Source organism: Gracilinanus agilis, chromosome 2 (genome assembly GCF_016433145.1).
Source record: "Gracilinanus agilis isolate LMUSP501 chromosome 2, AgileGrace, whole genome shotgun sequence".
Taxonomy (NCBI): Eukaryota; Metazoa; Chordata; class Mammalia; order Didelphimorphia; family Didelphidae; genus Gracilinanus; species Gracilinanus agilis.
In genome coordinates, this window is record NC_058131.1 from 235,592,426 (window position 1) to 235,616,275 (window position 23,850).

Sequence of the window (23,850 nt, forward strand, 5' to 3'; positions counted from 1 at the left end):
CATCAAACCAAAACAATACACAGAAAGAAAACTTCTTACTCTAAGAACGGAGATAGTTCTCATGCTAAAAATAGCTAAAACACTCAACACTAGGGTATAAGAATGTGGTTTATAACAGTTTATTGTAACAGCCACTGGCTTCAGGGGCCCTGGAGATGGAGCAGAAGTGAAAGGAGACAAGTAAAGTTTCCTGATTTGTAAGTTTTATCCTAACTTGAAGAATCAAGGAATGGTAGTTTTTCTTTCTATATTTTGCCACAATGAAAAGGAATTAAAGAAAGTTGGAAGACAAATAAAACTTTTTCTTTGAGAAGTTAGATAATGTATAGAGAAAGATGAAACAAAAAATGTATGAAAACTACATGTATAGACTTGTGAGAATCTCCAAAGTGATGAAGAGAAAGCACTGCAAGCTTTGGAAAGTTTTAATTTTTAAAGAGGTCTACTTAGAGTTAGTGTTACCTGTTTTTAGGCCGCCAAACTACAATTAGACTGAGTGATTTTTTTTTGAGTTATAGGTTGATTAGAAAGGACCATGCCTAGGAAATTATAGGCCAGAGGAGAGACTTTAGAAATAATTTAGTACAACACCCAATCTATACATAAGGAAACTAGATCAGATAGTAGTACAGCTTAGATTTGATTACTTTCTTTTGATTCCAAATTTAATCATTTTTCAACTAATACCATACAGCATTCAAATCTAACCCAAAATCATGAGTTACATGAAACATGGTAGAAATCAACAGCTACCTTCCTCATCTCAAATAATGGTTGTTGGTTTTTTTAAAGGGCTAAATGTAAGGATGTGAATTTTATAATCTGAATCTCAGATAACTAACTCTCTGGGAAGGCTGACCTAATTTTACTATTAAATTTCAGACTGTGTCTATAATAAAATAAAAAATCTTTACATGCTAATCTTGAAAAAGCAAAACATAACAGTGTCAAACATTTTAATGTTTTCTCATACAAGGAGTCAGTGGATAAGGTACAAAGAAAGGCATGCCAAAATTGATGGAAGTGAAATACCATTTTGTAATTAAAGCTAACAAAAAGCCACCCCCCTCAGGCAGCTGAGTGACTCAGGAGTCAACATAAGGTATTGACTCGAAGATGGAAGGTAAAGGTTTAAAAAAAAAAAAAATCCACCCCCTCAGAATAGATGGATTGTTTATAGAAATCTTTCCCAGAAGTAACCCACTCTCTCTGTGATTTAGAAATAGCTTCTTCATGACATTAAGTACTACCTCTACAAATATCATTAGTAAGCAAGTAAGCATTTAACCTAAACTGATCACATTTTCTTTCAAGAAACATCTAAAGGTGACTTTATGAAATCCTGTAGTTTCAAAGAACAAAATATAAAAAACATTCTTTTATGGAATAATCATGTGACACTCAAAAGATCACTCATATATCATTTTGCTGGGTCTACTTTTTTTTCCTCTTGTACTTGTGTTTTCATTGGCATCAGGGGCTTCTGGCAAAAAACTCCCTCTTACCAATGCAGGTCAGAAAATGCTTTGTAACTTGGAATATGAAAGGCTTATATGAAGGCACTAAAAGATTAAATCAGCTGCTCAGGATCACATAGCCAATATGTGTCAGACAGAGGTGGCTTATGCACTTGGACCCAGCCTTCCTAAGTCTAAAGTCAGTTCTTTATTCATTAAGAACTGCTGACTTGGGGCAGCTGTGTAGCTCAGTGGATTGAGAGTCAGGCCTAGAGATGGGAGGTCCTAGGTTCAAATCTGGCCTCAGATACTTCCCAGCTGTGTGACCCTGGGCAAGTCACTTGACCCCCGTTGCCCACCCTTGCCACTCTTCCACCTATGAGCCAATACACAGAAGGGAAAAAAAAAAACTGCTGACTTCCCACATTTTTCTTTTGTTAGTTTATTACCACAACACTATAGTTTGGCAAAAATAATTATTAAGCCATAAAATTTACAAAAATCTACTTATTAGTCTAAATAAAGCTAAGGAAGGAGAAATTTACCTTCTTGAAACAGCTGCCTGGCATAAGATGGCTCTCTGCCTTGAGGCTGGAAAAAGGCATAAATGCACTTCCTCACTAAATCTTCCCAGCCAGTTCTACCAGCAGCTCTCAAGGAACTGGTGTCAATAGAGATGATTTTACCTGTGCAAAGAAGAAAAATTCATGTTTACAGTAGACTTTAGATATTTTATATTCACGTGTAGACTATAAATAAAAACAAATATAATCCTAATATTCATTTTCCATACTCCCAAACTAACAACTATATCTCAAAAACATTTACTAAAAGAAGGCTTAAATGGAAAAAAGCAGAGTTTAAAACAAATTGACTATTTGTGCCAATGGAAGGGAGATAATCCAGAAATAATTTGTATTCGAATTCATTAAGTCCTTTGGACTCATAAGTATAATATAGGGGAGGTCTGAATGCTCTAGAAATTGGCATAAAAAATGATGTGACTACATTAAAAAGAAATGTGGAGGGAAGTGATGGAAATCATAATTCATAGTCAAAGAATCTAGAGATGCAAAGAATTAGAGATGATATAGTCCAAGCTCTCTGCTTTATAGATGAGGAAGTTGAAACTCAGAGAAACAAAGTGACTTAATTAAGGACCCAAGAGTAGCAAATGGTAGAGCCAGAATTTAAATTCAGATCTCCATTTCTGTATTTAGTATCTTGTTTCCTGATCAATTAACTATAGAAGGTGAACTCTAAGAAGACAGGAATTCTATTTTTCTATTTGGGATCCTAGCCCCTATTACCATGCCTAATTCAGTCAGTAATTAAAGATGGCTACTGAATCAATCTCGAATAATAGGGAAGGCCATGTACCAGGCATAGTTCTGGGTACTAGGGATAGAAAGAAAAACAAGCCTGGCCCCAAAGAACTTAAATGTTATCAGGGAAGTCAATATTTGTCATGCTTTAGTAGATATGGAAAAAACATAAAATAAGCATAAAGTTGTTAAGTAAAAGACTGTGAAAGAGGTAGGGCAAAGGTAGTTTGGTGCATCAGAGGAGGCATCATATAGAATGAGGGGAGCCTGAGGCAGAGGTGGAAAAAAAAAAAAGCTTAATGCAGCTATAGCAGATAGCCTAAGCAGTCACAGAGTATAGAGATGAAGGGTCCTTTGGGGCAAGCAAAAAGCAGGTCAGGTTGGCTGGAGTCCAGCATATAAGAAGTAGACTCATGTATAAATAAGTCTGAAAAGATCAGATGGTCAGAGGAGAGCAAAAGAAAGTGTGGGGGGAACAGATTAAGGAGGGCAGGTTGGTATTACCATGTAAAAATCTATAAATAAATAATAAATTTAATTTTTTCTTTTAGAAAAGAAACTAATAACAACAGAGATTTATAGTTTAATATACAATTTTTCTCTTCTTTGCATATGTTCATAAATGTTGATGTTTATCAAGTTAATAATAATAAAAACATTTTCAGTCAAGATGTGAAGGGTTCTAAAAGACAGAGAAAGTTATAGAGGGAAACATTTTTGTTTACTTAGTAGAGTAGTCAAAAAGTACTATTCTTGGTTTTTTTTAAGGACAATCACTTTAGAGGCAGACTAGATTGGAATGGGGGAAAAACAAGATAGGGAGATCTAAAAGGAGGCTATTATAATAGTCTATAAGAAGACTGATGAGGATCAAACTAAGATACCTTATTATGTGCTTTAGGAGTAGAGAAGGGAAGCAAGCTAGGTAGTTCAGTGGATAGAGAGCCAGACCTAGAGATAGGAGATTCTGGGTTCAGATACTTCCTAGGACAGAAAGTGTGAGTTTAAAAAAAAAAAAAAGTAGAGAGAGGTAGGAAGCAAGAGATCTTATAAAGTTAACCAGCACTGATTACTCTCTCTTGCTTAACTGCATGTTGCTGCTGAATACCATTACCTCTGGGTCTAATGCAAAATACCATTCTGAATAAGGCCATCTTCAATTGAAATGTGACTTTGTTGTGCAGTGAGGGAAAGAGGAGCTTTGCCTTGAAATACCTTTCTTGATAGTTGATTTATCAGTGGGAAAGTATCCTCAAATCTTTTCCCTTCTACTTCATTCAGGTTATATTGTAATTAAGAATCAATATATGGCTAACATGGCTCTCAGACTACCTTTAATATGATTGGGTAAACTTTTATGTCCTCAGTCTATAATGTAAGCCCTAAAATATGAGCTAGCATGTAAATTCCTATAAGCACCTTAGAAAAGGAAATGGAGGCCTAGAAAATAGAAATGTGGGTACTGTGGTAAAAAAAAAAAAAAAGTTTAATTTTTTACATGAGGTTTGAAATGCTTACAGGACATCCTGTTCCCATTAGGAAGCTGGTGACATGACATGGGAAGCTTTAGGACTGGACAATTAAGAGGCCATTGATACCTTTGAAGGAAGCAGTTTGTTGAATAAGTTTTATAGTCAAATAATAGATTAAGAAATGAGAGAAAGTTGAGGAAATGAGAAAAGACAGCTTTTTCTAGGAGTATGATTATCAAGACATAATGACACCTTGACAGTATGGTAAGATCTAAAGATAGAGCACAACTGTGAAGATTAGAGAAAGTGAATTATTATAGAGGCCATCTGAGAGAGGAAAGGACATCAAAAGTAAAGATTAAAAAGTTGGTCTCTGCAAAGAAAAATGTTTCTTCAACAAAGGAAGGGAAAATGTAAATTAATGTCAAAGGATTTTGGGATTTTGTAAAGTGTAGAAGAAGTAGCTAACAGTTAATTGTTCTAGTTTGTCAATAAAGTAGGAAGGTTAGGTCTTTCTTGTGCTGAGAAGATAAAGGGTGCTATGGAATGCTTGAGGAAAAAGGGAAGGCATGGAAAAGCTGTCAATTACTGAGAATGTGAAAGATTATCAGAGGGGAGAAAAAGAACTGCTTTTTTATAGAGAGGGCTCAGTTAAAATTAGATAGGAAAATATGTAGTGGACCTAATCAGCATAGCTGGGAGACTTTTTCTAGTACTCATCAATATAACTTGAATAGAAACAGAATAGTAGTAGTAAGATAATGATTGGAGCAATCTGTATTGGAATTTAGAAAGGCATGAGCTACCATTAGACAAGAGAGGAGGGAAAGAAGGAAAGGATAAGTTGGGGAAAGTTTAATTCAATTCGATAAGCATTTATTAAGCACATACTTTGTGACAGGCACTACTAAAACCCCCAAACAGAAAGACAAAACAAATAGCCACTTCCCTCAAGAAGCTTAAAATCTATGAAAGAAACATATATACAAAGTATTAATATAAAAAATATACAAAGTAATTTTTTGGGGTTGGGGGATGGAGGCGGGATACTGCACTGACAACTAAGGTGAAAATGCTTGCCACAGAAAGCATTTGAGATGTATTCTGAAGCAAACCAGGGACTCTATAGGTACAGGAAAGAGGGAATATATTCTAAGTATAGGGGATAGCCTATGCAAATACATGATAGGAAATGGATAATCATTTTATTTTATACTCTTTAGGCATCAAGATTATATTTGTTTCATGAAAACAATGATAGGGATTTCTTTATTTTTGTTATGAATAACTTATACAAAGCTGGAATAGGTTATTCTTTGAAGTTTGATAAAATTCACTTATAAATCCATCTGGATATCTCTAAAGAAAAGTGAAGCATTAGCAAAACAACTTTAATAATACCTTCAAAAGGTTATTCACAATGGTCAGGTTGAATTTATGCTGTGAAGCAGGACTGATTTAACATTATGAAAACTACAACATAAATAACAAAAACAATAAGAATCACATGATAGTAATAGTAATGCAAAAAAATAAAATAAAATAAAGCTTTTGCCACATGAACCTTTCCTTAGTGTGGTAAACAGTATTTCCAAAATCCAGGAACTATCATTATTTGTTATGGAGAAGCCTTTCTAATATCTCACTGTCACCAACATTATTTGATACAGTTCTGGAAATGCCAGCAATAGTAGATAATCAACATTTATTAAGTGCTTACTTCATGCTAATCAATGTGCTGAGGATTTAAAAAAAAAAAAAAAAAAAGCTAAACCAAACCCTGCTCTTTAATGGAGAGATCATGTAAATGGGGTAAATAAAGAGTATGAGGACATATAGGTATAAAAAGAATAAATGGAAGGGAATTTCAGAAAGGTAGTAGCAGTTATGAGGGTTATGAAAAATTTATTATACAAGATGGTATTTAGGCCTATTCTTTAAGAAAGCCAAGGAAGGGAAGGTCACAAGGACAAGAACATTCTAGTCATGAGAACTTGCCTAAATAAAGGCAAATATGGGAAATAAGAGTAGTGGGTACAAGGAATAGGAAGTGTGGCTAGAAAGTAGGCTATCTGGAAGGAGAATAAAATGTAAGAAGACCAGAAATGTAGGAACGGGCTAGCCGCTACACAATAAAGACTCTGGAGGTAATTAATTACCTAAGGCAGTGATGGGCAAACTTTTTAAAGAGGGGGCTCTTTAAAGGAAATTTTAAAGGAAATGCTCGTCTGTCAGTCTGTTTCTAAGGCAGCTCTTTTGAAGTTTCATTGTATCTGTATGCCACTCATTGTATTCGTCAGATTAGGAATAATGTTGCGGGGCAGGATAGAACACTTCAGGGGGCCCGCATTGGGGCCACATCTGGCCTGCCAGCGTAGTTTGCCCATCACTGACAAGTATAATGAATTGGAAACCATGGAGTAAGGAGATGAAAATGGTCATATCTCTACAAAAATCATTTTGGCAGCTGAGTACATTTAAGTCCAGAAAAAAAAGAAAATGATAGATTTTTACAGATGATAGGATTGTTTATTAGAGAAGCCTAGAAAAGTAACTGAAACAATTTCAAAAAAGTAGCAAGATAAAATAAAAACCAGTCTTTTCCTTATATTACCAATAGAATCAAGCAAGAAAAGACCAAAAAAAAAAAAGCATCTTTAAAAAAATTATTACAGAATATATAAAATATATGGGAGTCTATCAAACATTCTGAAAAGCAACTTGGAATTTCAGGAATGAAGTGGCTAAAATATCTATTCTCTTAAACAGAGATTCTACTAATAGGCAATAGGCAAATGCCCCAAAATAGGTCATTGTCTGGATATGGAGGATGAGAGAGAAGAGTCAAAGATGACACCCAAATCACTGCGATGACTGGGAGGATGGTGGTAATTTCAACAACAATAAGAAAGTAAGGGGGGAAAAGGCAGAAAACAAGAAGAGAGGACCCCTTTTGGGAAACATCAAATTAGCTAGTATTAATTGATAAAGATCAAGCAAAGAGATTAAAAAGGAATGGTTAGGTAGAGGGAGAATTAGGAGAGGGCAGTTTCACAAAAACCTAGAGAAAACAGAATATCAAAGAAAAGAGGATGATAATAGTGTCAAAGCTGCAAAAAATGTTAAGAAAGATAAGTTTTGAGAAAAAGCCACTAGATTTAGCAATTAAGAGAATGTTAGAGCTCTAAGCAACATTTTGAGACTATAAATTGCAGGAAGGCATTAATCTACATTTTTAGAGAGTTCCTTCATCTTGGGAGTTCCTCCACATCAGTGAAATCACAAGTCTTCTACTATTCTTCCCATATCATTTATGCCATGTTATATAGATAGATTACAACATATCATATAAGAACAGATGTTTTAGTTTTGGAAGTATCTTAATTCTCTAAGTATAGTAAAATTCTCCAGCATATTCTGAACCCCATACTTTGTACCTGTAGTATCTTGCTTGGTCATAAAAGATTCTGAACCCGTAATAGCTGTAGGTCGAGGCAATCGCCGTGCAATACAAATCAAACATGACTGGAAATCTGAGAGAAGGGGGGGGGGGGGGGAGAGAAAAAAAAAGAGAGAGAGAAGCATTTCATGAAAAGCTAGTAAATATATTTTACATCTATCACTTGCTATTAATATTTTTAATTAAAGCAAAAATTTTAATGGAATTTACATGCAAAATAAGAAACAATTCTCCAGTATTTCAAGGCATAAGACTCTTCATAAAATATACTGAGATAATAAAACTTCACTGTTAAAAATTATAGCAATAGTATATTGCTAATAAAAAAAATATTAGAATTTGATAAACTGGGGATTCTGGGACATCTATGTGGCTCAATGGAATGAGAGCCAGACTCAGAGATAGGACCTGGGTTCAAATTTGACCTGACTCTTCCTAGTTGTGTGACCCTGGGCAAGTCAGTTAACCCTCATTGCCTAGCCCTTACTGTTCTTCTGCCTTGAAACACATAGTATTGATTCTAAAATGGAAGTAGGGGTTTATAAAAATGGCAACAACACTCCCCACCCTGCCAAAAAAAAAACAACCAAGTTGGAGTTCTAAGTAGAGTATCTAGGTTAAGAAATAGTAATTTATTCCTTACCACTTAGATACACGTATCTATTACTCAATCAAGTTTCTATAGTTATTTATATTCAATGGCTAGGGCAGCTAGGTAGCTTGGTGGATAGAGAACTAGGCCTGTAGATGGGAGGTCCTGGGTCCAAATCTGACCTCTGATACTTCCTAACTTTGGGACCCTAGTTAAGTCACTTAACCCCAAATGCCTAGCCCTTATTCTTCTGCCTTAGAATACTTGATTTAAAGAAAATATCAGTGGCAACGAAGAGTGTTCTAATAATCTCACTATAATATTGCAGAAGTATGTGTCAGGGGAAAAATAGCTGGCTAATTTTTCAAGTAGTGTCATCCTGTCCATGATAGAGGCACCAATGTTTTTAGAGTTACACATTTCTTAAGGGATTCCCAAAGCTCTGCTCCATATAAAATATGGAAGAGCTCAATTTTTAGTTTAATGTAATGATAAAAAAGGCTTAGAAAGCACATCTAAAAATCAACAGGAAAAAATATACACATAGACACACAGAGACAGATGAACATATATACATATATGTAGTATACAACAGGACATCTAAGTGCTGCAGTAGAAAGAATGCTAGGTTAGATGTCAGGAAGACTTATATTCCCAAGTTCAAAATCTGGCCTCAGACACTTACTAGTTCTGTGACCTTGGGCAAGTCACATAATATTTTGACTAGGTTTCCTCATCTGTAAAATGAGCTGGAGAAGGAAATGGCAAACCACTTCATTATCTTTGCCAAGAAAACCTCAACTAGGGCCATAAAAAGTCAAGTAAGGCTGAAACAATTCAACAACATGCAACATATGTTTGTATAAACAATAATATGCATATTTACAATATATTTATATTTTATATGCATATTTCATTCCATATGTGTATTTATATATAACATGCATAATATATTCATATCTGGATATATCTATTTTTATTATTAGATATGCTTTGCAAGCTTTTACTCTCAATACATCAAACTATGCATTCAGCACTTTGGTATTTTATATGGAGCAAAGCTTTGAGAATCTCTAAAATGTTACTCTAAAAACATGGGTGCTTCTCACACTCACACACACACACACACACACACACACACACACACACACACACACACACAGATATATGGAAGGGGGAGGAGACACATGATTATTATGGAAAATTGTATTTCTATATTCCAAGTCCAGTCCCAAAGAATTGTGTCTAATTCTTTCACAAAATTTTCAACTTTCATCTTGTTTAATACATAAACCTATTGAGTAGAGACACAGAAGAAAAACATCTGCCTGATCACATGGGAGGATGGGGATATAATTAGGGATATTGAGTCAAAATGAGCACCCTAGCGCAAATATCAATAATATGGAAATAGGTCTTGATCAATGACACATGTAAAACCCAGTGGAATTGTGCATCGGCTATAGGAGGGGGTAGGAGGAGGGGAGGTTCTATAAAATGCTCTAAATTATACTTTAAAATAAATAGGTGGATAGATAGTGCATAAACCCATTAATGAAATATTTTTGGAAATCCATCATTGAAATATTTACTGGAATATTTTATATGTACTGAGGGTGAAATTAGAGAGGAAAGGAGTCAGTATGAGTTTTGAAGAATCAACTTATATGGTGAGTAATTGTATCTCTTGGATTTTTTTAAAGTTTAAATCCAGGCTGAATCCATGAAACAGTGTAAAATATTTTTATTAATTCTCTTAAAGATGCAATTTGCATTCAATTGTTTCATTTGGTCCTTAGAAAAACAAAAATAACCAAACCTGCAAAAAACAAAAACAAACAAACAAAAACTTCTACCATACCTTCTCCTTCTTCCTGAATTGATTTTGGCTGTGACACAGTGAAACATTGCATTACTTCATATCGCTGACAAGCTTCTTGGTTCTCTGTGCCTGGCTCATCTGGAGGGCGAATTAGCATCCGGCAGTTAAAGGTATGGCTATTTCGCCTTGTTGCCTCCTGAGGCCAAGGAACTCCATTTACTGTTGGAGGTAGGGGAAAGACCAAAAGTAAGATATCCAAATATTTTGCTAGATCAATTATATGGATTAAAAGAAAAAGTTGCAAAAATTGACCATCATCCAACAGAATATATACACATATATGCACAGGATATTCAATAAATATTTATTAAGCACCATCTATGGCCTAAGCACTATAAATACAAGTTCAAAAACTGAAACTCTAAAAAGGAATTTACATTTTAATGAGGGCAAAAGTAGGTTCATGTATATAGCATAAAAACAATACTTATATATACACACACATACACCAAGCAGTCAAATACAAAGAAGTTTTCTGGAGAAGAAAATTAAGTTTCATGTAGAAGATGATGGCCTAAAATGCTCCATGTCTATAACAGATTTAATTTAAATCATACAAAAAAATCTTTCATTGTCAAGTACCACTGGGTGGGGGATTCACCCACCACCACAAATCACAAATCCTTCAAAAATGTACTTGGTGGCAGCTGGATGGCTCAAGTAGATTGAAAGCCAGGCCTAGAGATAGGAGGTGCTAGGTTCAAATATGGTCACAGATACTTCCTAGCTATGTGACCCTTTACCTAACCCTTATTTCTGTCTTGGAACCAATACACATTAGAATCAGTATTGATTCTAAGATGGAAGGTAAGGGTTAAAAAAAGTGTACTAGACTTCATTATTGTTTCATGATCCAAAGGTATAATGGCATAGGAGATATGGAAATATAGGCCTTAGGTTAGAATCCTGGGTGACTTTGGATGAACCACTTTAACCCCTTTAATAAGTATCTTGCTTATAAAAGGATGAGGTTGGACTAAATCACTATGGTCCATTCTGTGTCTAAATCCTACAAACCCAAGCACAAGGCTGTTTCCCCCCATTTCCAACTACACTGTTTTGCTCTCTTGAATTTTTGAGTAACTTTTAAGACTTTTTTTCTCTTTCCTTTTACCACTCTGGGATTCTGGGAGACTGCAGAATAAGGAAAAGAATAAAAATAATTAGGAAAGTTGAGTTCCTCTGCTGGCTCTGCTACTAAATAGTTATATGAATGGAAAAACAGTTTTCCTCCATATAACAGGAGTGACTGTCCTAAATTATCTCGGATACATCTCAGAACCTCTAACTCAACTCTAAAAGTTTTCAAGAAAGCATTTAGGATATCTCTAAACTATAGTAAAACTCCAAATCAGTTGTTTCAACTTGAAACAACTTTTTTAGGCTTGGAAATTTTAAATCTAAAAACCATTAACTCCCTATTTTGTCATTCAAAGCAAGTACATAGCTTCCATTTCCCTAATTACCATGTTCCACTTAAGTCTAAGCAGATGTACTACTGGAGATGCATAGGCAAATTTTATTTACATAGTTGGTTCATTTCACATGGAATTTAAAGGCTATTGTTTTTAGGAGAAATATATGGAAGAATAAAAATATTCAGGCTGTACTGTAGGTGAAAGGGAGAGAGGACAAATTTAAAATTAACATAAATGTACTTGATTAAACCAACACCATGAATGCAATGAAGGTCTCAGTATTTTTTGTCAGTGAAAATTCCATTATCATTTCATATTTCAGGCAGCATTCCTAAGAAAAGCTTTATTCTTCTAGTAAAATTCTATTCACAATATTTTATTTAAGTGATAGAGCCTCTCAAATTTCCATGCCAGTTTGCAAAAAAGAGCTTTTCACCAAGTGTTGTTATGGACAACAGTGAGATAAATCACCAAAAAGACTCACTGTATCTTCCCACTGCTATTTTCAGAACATTAGTACTTTTACCCCTTAGTATCATTACACAAACATAGCTTTTTTGAAGTTCATAGAATTACTCCCTAACCTACATACCAATACAGATCACTCTAGCTCTTATATATACTAGTCTCTAATTCACTATCCTTCCTTTCCCAAGGATTTCAGAACCTGGTTTATTGATTTCCTAGCCCCATCCCCCCAATTCCTGCCCTTATACTAGGGGACTTAAATGTCTATAGTGATGTTCTTTCAAACTCCCTAACCTTAGAATTTTTCAATATTCTTTCAAAAACAAATCTTTCATTCTACCTCACTTACCCATAGAGATGTCTACATCCTGGATTATCCCAAAGTATTACCCTGGATTACATTAACCCAAAATACTCTCCTTCCTTAATTAAAAATTCTGATGTTTGTTTAACTATTAACTTATTGTTACATCTATACCTCACTCTTTCTACATTTACTCTCTACCCTCATCTCACCTTCCATTTCCTTCAAATTTTTGTCATATACCTCTGTTCTCATTTCACTTTCCTCACCTTCCAATTACAACCCTATTATTAGCCAATTCAACTCTACATCGTCCTTTGTTCCTGAATCCCTTTGTCCCTCTGATCTATTATATCCAATCTCTTACCAAATCTCATCCTTGGAAAACTCCTTCTATCTGCAACCTTTAGTTGAATGGGGTTGGAAAAAGTCACACAATCATACTGACTAAGTGGATATATTACAAATTCATGTTATCCAACTTCAGCTAGGTCCTCATTGAAACAAAGTATTCCAATTATTCCTTCCTAATTGACCCCTTATCATACTCCCACAGAAGCTATTCAAAACCTTTTCTTCTTAGGCTTCCTCCACCCCAAGTTGAGAAGGGTAGTTTCCAAAGAAATAAATTCAGAAGAGGGAGGAAGGGGTTGAGAGAAAGATACTGAGTTCAAATTTTAGGTATGTTGAGTATGAGATATTTCTAAGTCATCTAGTTTGAAATGTTCACTAGGCAACTGATGATATGGGATTGAAATTAGAGAAATACTGGGAATCGATATATATAATCTGATTCATTTACATAATTTAACCCATTGGTGACGTTGATGATGTCACCAAGAGAGTGTGTAAAGAGAACTGAAGAGGACACAGGTCAGAATCTGGGGAATAGCCATATTAGGAGGGTATTCATATCAATAGTCCAGTAAAAAAAAAATCTGGGAAGAACATTCAGGTAGGAGAACCAAGAAAGTGTAGTGTCCTAAGCCCCAGGAAAGAGAGAATCTCCAAGAAAGAATGGTGAATATTGTCAGATGCAGTAAGTAGGTCAAGGAGGATAACTGAGAAAAAACCATTGCTGCTACTGACACGTGGCTCCTATTTCCTTTATGATAAAATATGAACTCCTCTGTTTAGTTTTTAAAGTCCTTTACAATCTAGACTTGAAGCTTTCTTTCCAAACTTATATATGACTCCTCCCTTCATTCTGGCTGTTCCCAATGTACTTACTCCCTCTACTGTTGGGTCAGCTATCTGAGTTAAACAGGGATTAGGATCTCCCCAAGTTCTCCCAGGGGCCTATGTTAAGATCTCATATCCATGACTCAGAGCCATTTTTAGCCAGCTTGCATTGATTGAAATTCTTTATAAGGTTAAAGGGTGGACATGTAATTCCTGGGTGAAATTTCCCTATACCAATATAGGCTTTTTTGTCTATATTGCCTAGAACACAGAGAGATTAAGTGATTTACTCTGAACTCACAAAGCCAGTATGGTAGGACTTGAGTGGAGGTTTTCCTAAACTACATCACCTCTCAAAAAGTAATTACATTGAGCTAAAATTTGCCTTTTATAAGACAACCATGTATTCGTACTAGGTTCTGCTTTCTGGGGTTAAAGAATACCCTTCAAATACAGGAAGACTGATTAATGCTACCTTAATACTTTTATTTTCCAGGCTATACATTTCCCAGTTATTGAACTGACCCATATATGGCATGGTTTTGAGTCTCCTCATCATCACTGATGTATGTAATATCCTTTCTAAAATGTGGTTTTCCCAACTAGAAACAATACTCCAGATATGATCTACCATGGAGAATAAAAAGCAGGAATATACTGCTTTGAATACTACAAATCTACACCACCATCTGTTAATTAGCCTTGGGGGCTATTATATCTTCCTATTGACTTTGGCTGAGCTTTCAGTTCACTAGAACTTTATGCTTTTTGTACATGGACTGTTTTCTACATGTCTCCTCCATTGTGTACTTAAGTACTTAATTTTTTAAACCTAAATGAAGGGCTCTATATTCATTCATATTAGATTCTACCATTTCTGCCTGTTGAGATGATTCTGGATCCCCATTCAGTCATCTAACATTAATTTTTTGTCTTCTGCAAATTTTATGATAACGTTAAATATGTATGTATGCAGGGCATCATAAAAATGTTGCAAAGAAAAGAAAAATAGCACCCGAGGGAACTCCAATGGAGACCGGTTTTTGAGGTGATGCTGATCTATTTAATAAATATATCTTGCATCTGGATATCAACCCAGTTCTGAACACACCAACTACATCATCATTCATCATTCAATCTTCATTTTATCAACTGGTTCTTAAGAATATTATGAGACACTATTATATAACTTGCATAAATGCAGACAGATTATTATGTTTATGATATCTCCCTGATTAGTCTAGTAATTCTGCTACAACTCTCTTCCCCCAGATGATATTAGTCAGGCATGTTTTTATCTTAATGAACTTATTCTGGCTCTTAGTGATCAAATCTTTTGCTAATGATAACAAACACTCATGGTCTCTTGAACTCTAAGACAAAGGCAGTCTCAAGATACTGAGATCTGCCTTTCTGTATGACATACGGAATGTAGCTCTTATTCTGAAAACTAAGAATGGCTACAGAACTAAAGCTTCCTTACTTCCTGGGGAGGTTGCTTAAAGCAGGAAGCAGTGAACTACTTGGAAAATTTATATAGGTAAAGAACTATGCTCATTCAGAGCCTGGTATTAAAGTAAATTCTATTCTAGGGTCTAGATTCTACAAATGAGGCAGCTACCACTGGGAATGACCATAAGGGATCTGAGCAACCCTTGCCATAATTCATTAAGAAAAGGCAAAGGAAACTAGATCGACTAAGATTCTTTTGTGAACTCAAATTCTGATAAGACATAAAACAGAATCAATCTCTAAGATATCTCAGGACCAGAACTGATTTTCTTTTCTTTTCTTTGAGTAAGAGTAAAAAGAGAATATATGCTTTTGAGATGCCCTCAGATTAGAGGACAAATTTATACCAAATTAGATGATATGGGAATTATAGCAATGAAAATTTTAGTTATTTTATCTTATCACTTGCCCTTGGGAATGTGTTCTGGTAGAAAAAAGTACTCATTAGAAAACAAGAATTAAGAGGGCAGCTAGGTGGCTCAGTGAGTGGATTGAAGGCTAGGCGCAGACCTGGAAGTTCCTGGGTTCAAATCTGGCCTCAGACACTTCCTAGCCCTTACCACAAAAGATAAGGGTTTAAAAAACAAATAACCGCCCGCCCTCCCCCCCAGCAAAAAAAAAAAAAAAAAAAAAAAAAAAGAATTAAGCTAATGCTTACATTATTTATCTTCTCCAGTTCCTATGGATATGAAATTTATCCTGAAATCTTTGTAATGACTCCAGTAACCAACAGTTTCTCCAAAATCTGTCTGATAACTTGCCATAAACACTAAGTCATTTTGATGATTTGGGATTTTTTAAGAGAGAAGTGTAGTAAAATAAGGAGAAAAATGCTGAAATGGCATACAGTCAATATATGATCAATATATGTAACCAATACTAGGAGCAGTACAACAATTTTCTCTTTGCAATTAACATTAATGATGCTACTGGCTATGCATTTATCCCCATATGGAAATGACAAGGCCCAAATGAACTGTATAGTGAAGTCAATAGTAATTACAAAAGGAATAAAAAGATGGTTAACATATCTTTAAATTAGAAGCCTTTCTTCATTAGAAACTATGACATGGACACTGATGCCACTTTGTATAGTTCTCTACCATATAGCTGATGCCACTGTATATTATTATGGGCTAGGAAAATAAAGCAGAACTACTTTAGTCAACTCTACCACTCTTTATCATCTACCATTCTGACATTAGTGGCAAGGCAAGGCTCATTAAAGGTATAATTTATAATCTTTTGGTTAGATCTTTTTTTGGTGGTTCTTTAGAGCTCCCACTAGCCAATCATTTGTTTCTTCAGTTGTAGGATCCTGTGGTCTACTAAGACATACACTCTCTGAGTAGCACTAAACCCTCTTATTTCCACGATCCAATCAAAATTTATATATGCTATATCCCATTTTCTTAAAAACAAGAGGGAGAGAAATAAAGGGGGGTTGGGGGTGGGCGGCCGAAATGTTAGTTGTGTCTGGAATCACTGAATCAATGGAAAGGCTTTCCAGTACCCACTGCCTTCAATTCTTTCCAAATTAATATGATTTAGAAGAACAGGGTAGTTTTAACCTAGGGTTTATGATCTTGTTTTAAAATATTTTTATAACTATATTTATTTGATCATTTATATTTGATAATCATATACATTTATGCATTTAAAAATATAATTCTTAAAAAGAATCTATAGGTTTTGACAGATTACCACAGTAAAGCTCCAGTCTAGAGATAGTATAACTCTTTTTCTGCTCATTCTGTGACATTTCATAATAGAGCACACTATGAATGGTCCTTTGGGGACAGAAAGACCAGGTAGGATTATTTACATTTACTTTTGGATTAAGAAGTAGGACTGAGTACTCTGATTCTATATTATCAAGTAAAGTTACCATTTCTTGCTCTCCTGTTGCCCTTCCCTTTTATGTTCCTCTTTCCTTAGTTTTCTTGCACCTGTCTTCTTTTATTCTGTTAAAAGTTTCGTAAAATAATTAAAAATTTGTTAAAAATGTTCTATGGCAAAAGTTGGAAGCTATTCCTTATGGTTGTAAATGATGCTAAAACAAATGCTAAAACAAATGTCATTCTGAGATATGTTTCATATTCTTCCCTTTCCCTTCCTGATACAAAATTATACCATAGTCTGAGGACGAGAGTCTGATTTTGGAAATGACAGGGCAAGATTACAGAGACACTGTGTCATTTCCATATTTGACTAGTAAAAATAGACTATGGAGATCATCAGATTTTATCACAGTTTAGGTTGAATAAAATGGGGTTATATGTTAATTTAAAAGATCAATGTTATTTCAATAGGATGGAGGAAGAGACTTGAAAATAATAAAAACAACAACAGAAACTGTTTTTTACCTAGTGATTTTGGTAGCAGATTCTTGACAAATTCTGCATGGTCTCCCACATGCAGTATGCTGTAGACACTGGTATTCATCAGTTCTTCCTGATTGTAACCTAAATAGCTGGTCACATTTTCTGACACAAACACAATTCTCCCTTCACGATTCACAACAAAGAAAAATCCATCCAAGGCCTGCAAAGCCCAAAAATGTTTGACAAGTTAGTAAGAGAAAGGAGATAGAAAAGAAAAATCCTATTATATGAGCCATATAAATTTAATTTAAAGTAGAAGAGACTGGAATTCCAATAGATCATAATTATACATTGTTTTAAGAAAAGACAATTCTGGAATGATTAAAATTAAATTGCTGCAGAGGCCCTATAAGTTCCAAAGAATAAGTCATTTTTAGGTTTTCTTAATATTTTAGGCTAGTACTTTAAGAATTGAAAATTTAAAAATTTTATTTGAAATAAATGCACTGAATAATAGTTGGTAACTTAAAACCTGTTTTAAAGCAGTTCTAAAAAGACCTGGGAGAAAAATGGCCTTAAACCTTTTTAAAAATGTCATTATCTGAAAAAAACTTTCAATCCTCATTAAATTTGATTTCATTTTCTATTGAGAAGGATGCTCATATGGGAAGATTCCAAGCAATCTAAAAGTACTATCTATACTATAACTAATTAGGATTTCTTAAAAGAAATAAACCAAAAACCCAAGCACAGCATGATAGATCCATAGCAATTGCTCAAGAATTACCTGCCTGGAATGTAGCTTTGTGAGGGGTGGGAGATATGACTATTCAAGTAAAATTACAAACAAGCTTTATACCTGAAAGTGGAGCTGGGAAAACATTAAAACACATTTAAATAAATTACCTTATTGTACAACCCTTACCACTCCTGGGCTAAGGACAGTCCCTAGCCAGGATGAAAAAGGAGGAGGGTTGGGCGTGGGGCTAGCAACCCCACCCTGTAAAAACTACATCTGCTAAAGAAACTGCAACCTTAAGTAGGGGCAGTTGGGCTAGCTCAGTGGATTGAGAGCCAGGCCTAGAGATGAAAGGTCCTAGGTTCAAATCCGGGCTCAGACACTTCCCAGCTGGGTGACCCTGAGCGACCCATTGCCTACTGGTTGTGGCCCTATCCTCCTAGAATGGAGTCCCAGGATAAAAAAACAAAAAACGAACAACAAAAAAAAAAAATGAAGTAATACACTTTACATTTAAAATATTTCAAATATAGACTTTTCACCAACATGAACAAGCTCTATTACTCTGAATTAGTGAGTTTTTACTTACATCAATTAATATTTTTGAGGGTTGTGTTTATAAGTTCTTCAATACTTTGCATCCTTAAACACATAATTTTAAAAGCACTTGTTATGTGTTTAATTATATGCCAGTCACAGAGGAAAGCATGGGAATAAAATTATAAAAGTGCTATAGGCCCTACTCTGAAAGAAATATTATAGATTCTATCCTTGCTTCCTTTGTATTCCAATAGCAACTACAACAGGAAGTTGATTCACTACAGTGAAATATAATTTGATTTTCTTTCTTTCTTTTTTTTTTTTAAACCCTTATCTTCCATCTTGGAGTCAATACTGTGTATTGGCTCCAAGACAAGGCAGAAGAGTGGTAAGGGCTAGGCAATGAGGGTCAAGTGACTTGCCCAGGGTCACACAGCTAGGAAGTGTCTGAGACCAGATTTGAACCTAGGACCTCCTGTTTCTAGGCCTGGCTCTCAATCCATTGAGCTACCCAACTGCCCCCTTTCTGTCTTTCTTACAGGCTTTACAGAAGGTATTCTTGTACTTGATGGCTGAGGGATAGAAAAGAATTGATTTTAGGTCTCTCACTGATCTAAGATTCTATAACTATAGGAAATAGCCTGGGGAAAATAAAGAAAGGTTAAAAGCAAGGTATATTTGCGGAGGTGGGGGGCTAAATACTATAAATGAGTGAAAAAGTAAAAATAAAAAAATCAAACTAATAGATGAAATGGAATTCCTAATCTTACCCCCAATAGTTCCTTTATTTATATCTTAAATTTGAATAAAAATAGCAAGAAACAACATGCAAAATAAAGTTGAGAAAAACATCACAAGTATACATAAAATAAAATTATGTTGAACCTAAGACTTCATGAATATCTTTAATCTTGAGATACATCAATGCTCTAAACATGGGGTTTCCTATTTGTAGCCAAAGGCACATACAATGTTGTTTTTTTACAATCTATTCCTTAGGACAAAGCAATTTAACAATATGAGGAGCCAGGTTTCTGTTTTTAAAGAGAGTTCCCAGATGCCTAGAAAGACGGCTTGGTAGCTACAGAACAGGTCTACATACCAAAATATGCAAGAAAATAGGAAAGGGGAAAAGTATTCAATCATGGGTTTTGGGGGTGACTTTTCCTTTCCTACTTTTGTGATGATATTTTTGGTTAATCCGAACCCCCAACTTTAGTTTCAGTGATCTATTTCACCATGCCATCTAAAATCCTTAAGTATACTGTTTACACTGTACTAATTTGTATTGGTTTATAAGATTTAAATGTTCTTAAGGAAATCCCTTGTATATGTTTGGTGATTTCCCAACTAGAGAATAGACTCTATCTCATTTGTTTAAATACGGGAAAGAATAATACAATAAGAAGATTGGCTGAATTAACTGGAGGCTTCTGAGGATAGTATAGGCTTTGTGGATATGGCCTAATTCTATCTTTTTTTATTTTTCCCATTCAAAAACAGGCTATAAAAAACAGGAATGCTAAGTAAACAATATCTTATAGAATGTTTTTGTGTTAATTTCAGGGACTTCATTTTGTTCAATTTTGGGTTTTGATTGTTGATTACTTGGCAATTGATTGATTACTACTACCTTATGTGTGAGTCAAAGTATTGTACTTAGAACCAGTTAACCTGGAAGGATGGTGAAATGAGAACCATGAACGTTTCTCATTAAGTCTTTATTGATGTCATAGCCAAAACTGCTATCAATTTAGAATAGGAAAGATGAGGAATGGCAAAAATAAGAAAGGATATACATCCAGTATGCCTTAATAATAATGCTGCTACCACATGTGGGTGGTGTATTTATGGATCATATGGATAGATTTAGCCTGAGGTTAAGGGCTAAGATTTAAAAGATAATTTGTATTATTAGCTAATTCAAATAGTATTTGGAAGTATTAAAAATAAGTATGTTAAAAACACTTTCTTTACAATTTTAGTCCTCTTTATCATCTTTCTGACAGCATTTTTTACAAAAGTTTTCTGGAAGGGATCATGCATTAGCTTCTACAAAAATTGTTTTCAAAACTGCTCATCATGAAGCATGTCCTTAATTAGTTTCAGATTTATTTCAAGTGTTACATGTGGAAAAATTCTGATCTTGGCAAAGTAAGTGTGAAGATGGGATTAATCCTACCATGCATATTTTTAGATTTAATCACCAAAAGTGTGAACACCCCACTTACAGTGAGGGAAGTCTGTAACCCATGTATGAGAAAGTGGGCAACGAATCAGAGTCAACTGACTGCCCTCTGGGCAATCCTAAGCAAAGCTTTAGACACATAAAATAGAAGGAATGCACAGGAAGTGACGCAAAAGAAGCGCCTTTAAAAAAGAGTTACAACTTCCTATGGGACTACTTCTTTGTAGTTCCGAGTTCGAGACTGATGAAGAATCTGCTTACTGGACCTGAGACCTTGGACTTGGTGAGACTGTTCTTAAATCTCTCCCTTTGAAGTACCACATGGAAAAAGACTGACTCCTTTCTGGATTTTTCTGAAGGGACTCTCCTTTTAAGAGAGGCTTAGTGACTGACATCCTTGCTTTATTCATCACCAGGCCCTCAGCTCAAGGCTGAGGCCCCTCCAATTGAGGACTAATTAGCCCTGCCTGGGTTGAGCCAGGGGAAGAGCAAAATATTTAGCGTGTTAGGTTAGATATCTTGCCTATCCTCTCTCTGATTTTCTTACTTTCACTCTCTCTTCCTAATTGTAAATAAACTACCATAAAAGTCATTTTGATTTGAGTTTTTCATTTGGAATTTAATAAATTCCTGGTGACCACCCTCTTGCATATTCAGTCCAACCATAATTTTTAAACCCTTTACATAAGACTTAATGATTACTTTATTATTAGTGAGCATACTAACCTCCAAAAGAAGGGGTCCCAAAGATTCTTTTTCAATCACTCCTTGACTACTTGATGAGATGTCTGATTTCTGGACGTCATCATCAGTTGCTGTTTTCTCTGTATTAAAAGAAAGTTTTTGTCAACTAATTTTGATTATTGAGTACTAAATGGAAAAGTCACAGAAAATGTCAATTCTGTGGATCAAAGATAACAGAATTATTATCTAAACAAATTACCTAGTTTACTCCTTTTATCAAGTGAGAATCTAGGAGAGATGATTGTCTAGCCACCACCATTGAGAGAAATAATCTCTCTCTGAGAAGAGGCCAACTAATTGCCAGCTAACTGCAACAAACGAGGCAAGCAAATTGGCCTAGCCAGGGCAGCAGGGAGGCACTATGTGCCAGGCAATTCAGGCTGATACTACCACCAACTCCTTTGGATTCTGATGGAGAAAGCCAAAGATCGTGAACTTAAAAGCATAGGAGCATAGGAAATTAGCACCACTTCCAGTACAATGTCCTCAACAATCATACCAGGAAGCAATCACCAAATTCTTGGCACTGTCAAACAGATCAAAAATAGAAATAGATATAAACTGATCGATGAAAATGACACAAAAGAAAAGGTTTTACCATCTTCTTTGCCTCTGATATAACTTGAAGATGAAAACTTTCTGTGCTATCTCCCCTATTAAAATGTGAGTTCCCTGAAAGTAAGGGCTGTATGACATTTAAATTTGTATTTCCAGTGTTTGCCACAATGTTCTGCAAAAAGTAAATGTTAATAAATGCTTTGCTTATTTATTCATATTTGTGTTGTGACATAACAAGAATAAAGTTTGAGTTGGTAGAAATAGAGAAATCTGAAAAGGTCAGAGGAATTTGGACTTGATATAATCAACAAATATCCTTAGGCACAAAAGTGAAATTAAGTCATCTTTTATTGAGTATAATCTGGTAATATGCAAACTGAGTTTGAAGGGGCCTTAGTAATTCAGATATGAAGTTAAGAAACCTTAGATAATAAGGGTGGCAGTGAGAACTGAAATGAAGAAGTAAATCCAAAAAATAGTATGAAGAATCAATAGGACTAGTGACCAAGTCATGATTGCAGAGGGAGAGAGGGAGGGAGAACACACTGAGACAGGAAGTTATCCCAGATGGTCCCTGAAGTAGAGTATGTTTCAGGAACTGATGTCATCTAGCAACTTAGCCACTCAATACCCAGTTTTGGATCACAGATTCAGGGTGGACTGCAATGAAGACTTGTGCCCAAGGGTGGCAGAGAAGAGCTGCTCCAGGTTCAGCAAGGAATAAGTTCAGAGGCCACCAAGATTATAGTGGATCTAACCCTAGGAGCAGACTAAGGACTCAGTTCTACTTTCTAGTCCCAGGTTGAAGCCTACTGTAATCAGAGGAGGAATACCAAACCAAAAGAAAGCCTGCAATTTTATCACTACAGATTTGCAAGTGTTCCTAGAGGGTTGATAGTGGCTGAATCCAGAAATAGACTCCAGGAATTAACAACCAAAGACAACCTGAGGGATGCCTTCTTCAAACCCAAAATTGCATCAGGAACTTGAAGAGCTCAGAAGAAGAGGAAAAGGAAAAGATCAGGGATCAGACTTTGCCACAGATCACAGCATTTGGAAGCAATTAAAATTTCCAGGTCTCCAGCCTGAACTGTCTCTGAGATCACTCACCCTGAGAAAGTAGCAAAAGGACCTAAGGTTACACATTCCCCTCATTACTAAATTGAGCAGAAAAAAACCTAATATAAAGTTCAAAGCTATGAAGTAGGCTAGAAGAATGAGCAAATTAAAAAAGAATACCACAATGAAGAGTTACTATAGTAATTACAAAAAAATAAAAACTGAAAAGATAGGAACTGACTCTAAAATATCCCCAAGCAAAACGTCAAAGGAAAATAAATAAAATCCCATTAAAAAAACAAATTTGGCACAAGTTCCAACCAGAAATTCTAGAAGAGAAAAAGCAAGAGTTTAATTGATTAAAAAAAATAAAACTAAATGAAAGTGGTAGGGGGGAAAATGAGAAAAGAAAATGAGAATGATGTAAGAAAGATAAGAAAAACTAATGGCTTAGAACAAAAGGTACAAAAAAAAAAATCTTACACAAGAAAGCAATCCTTTGAAACTTAAAATTCACCAAACAGAAGTTAATGACACCATGAAAGAACAGGAACCAGTAAAACAAAGTTAATAGATGGGGGAAAAAAAAAGAAGAAAATATGAGGTATCTCATAGCAAAAACACCA

At 35.1% G+C, this 23,850-nt stretch overlaps 1 protein-coding gene across 1 annotated transcript in view; it reads right to left on the bottom strand.

Annotated features, from left to right (window-relative positions):
* Nucleotides 1-23,850, bottom strand: part of NCOA1 (nuclear receptor coactivator 1) — a 228,160-nt gene that overhangs the window by 64,553 nt on the left and 139,757 nt on the right. Inside the window, exons 6-10 of the mRNA XM_044663767.1 lie at nt 21,590-21,687; nt 17,439-17,616; nt 10,168-10,347; nt 7,692-7,787; nt 2,003-2,143 (exon numbers count right to left, since the gene is read on the bottom strand). Of these exons, the coding sequence (XP_044519702.1) occupies nt 2,003-2,143; nt 7,692-7,787; nt 10,168-10,347; nt 17,439-17,616; nt 21,590-21,687 (693 nt within the window). The remainder of the gene's footprint in view (nt 1-2,002; nt 2,144-7,691; nt 7,788-10,167; nt 10,348-17,438; nt 17,617-21,589; nt 21,688-23,850) is intronic.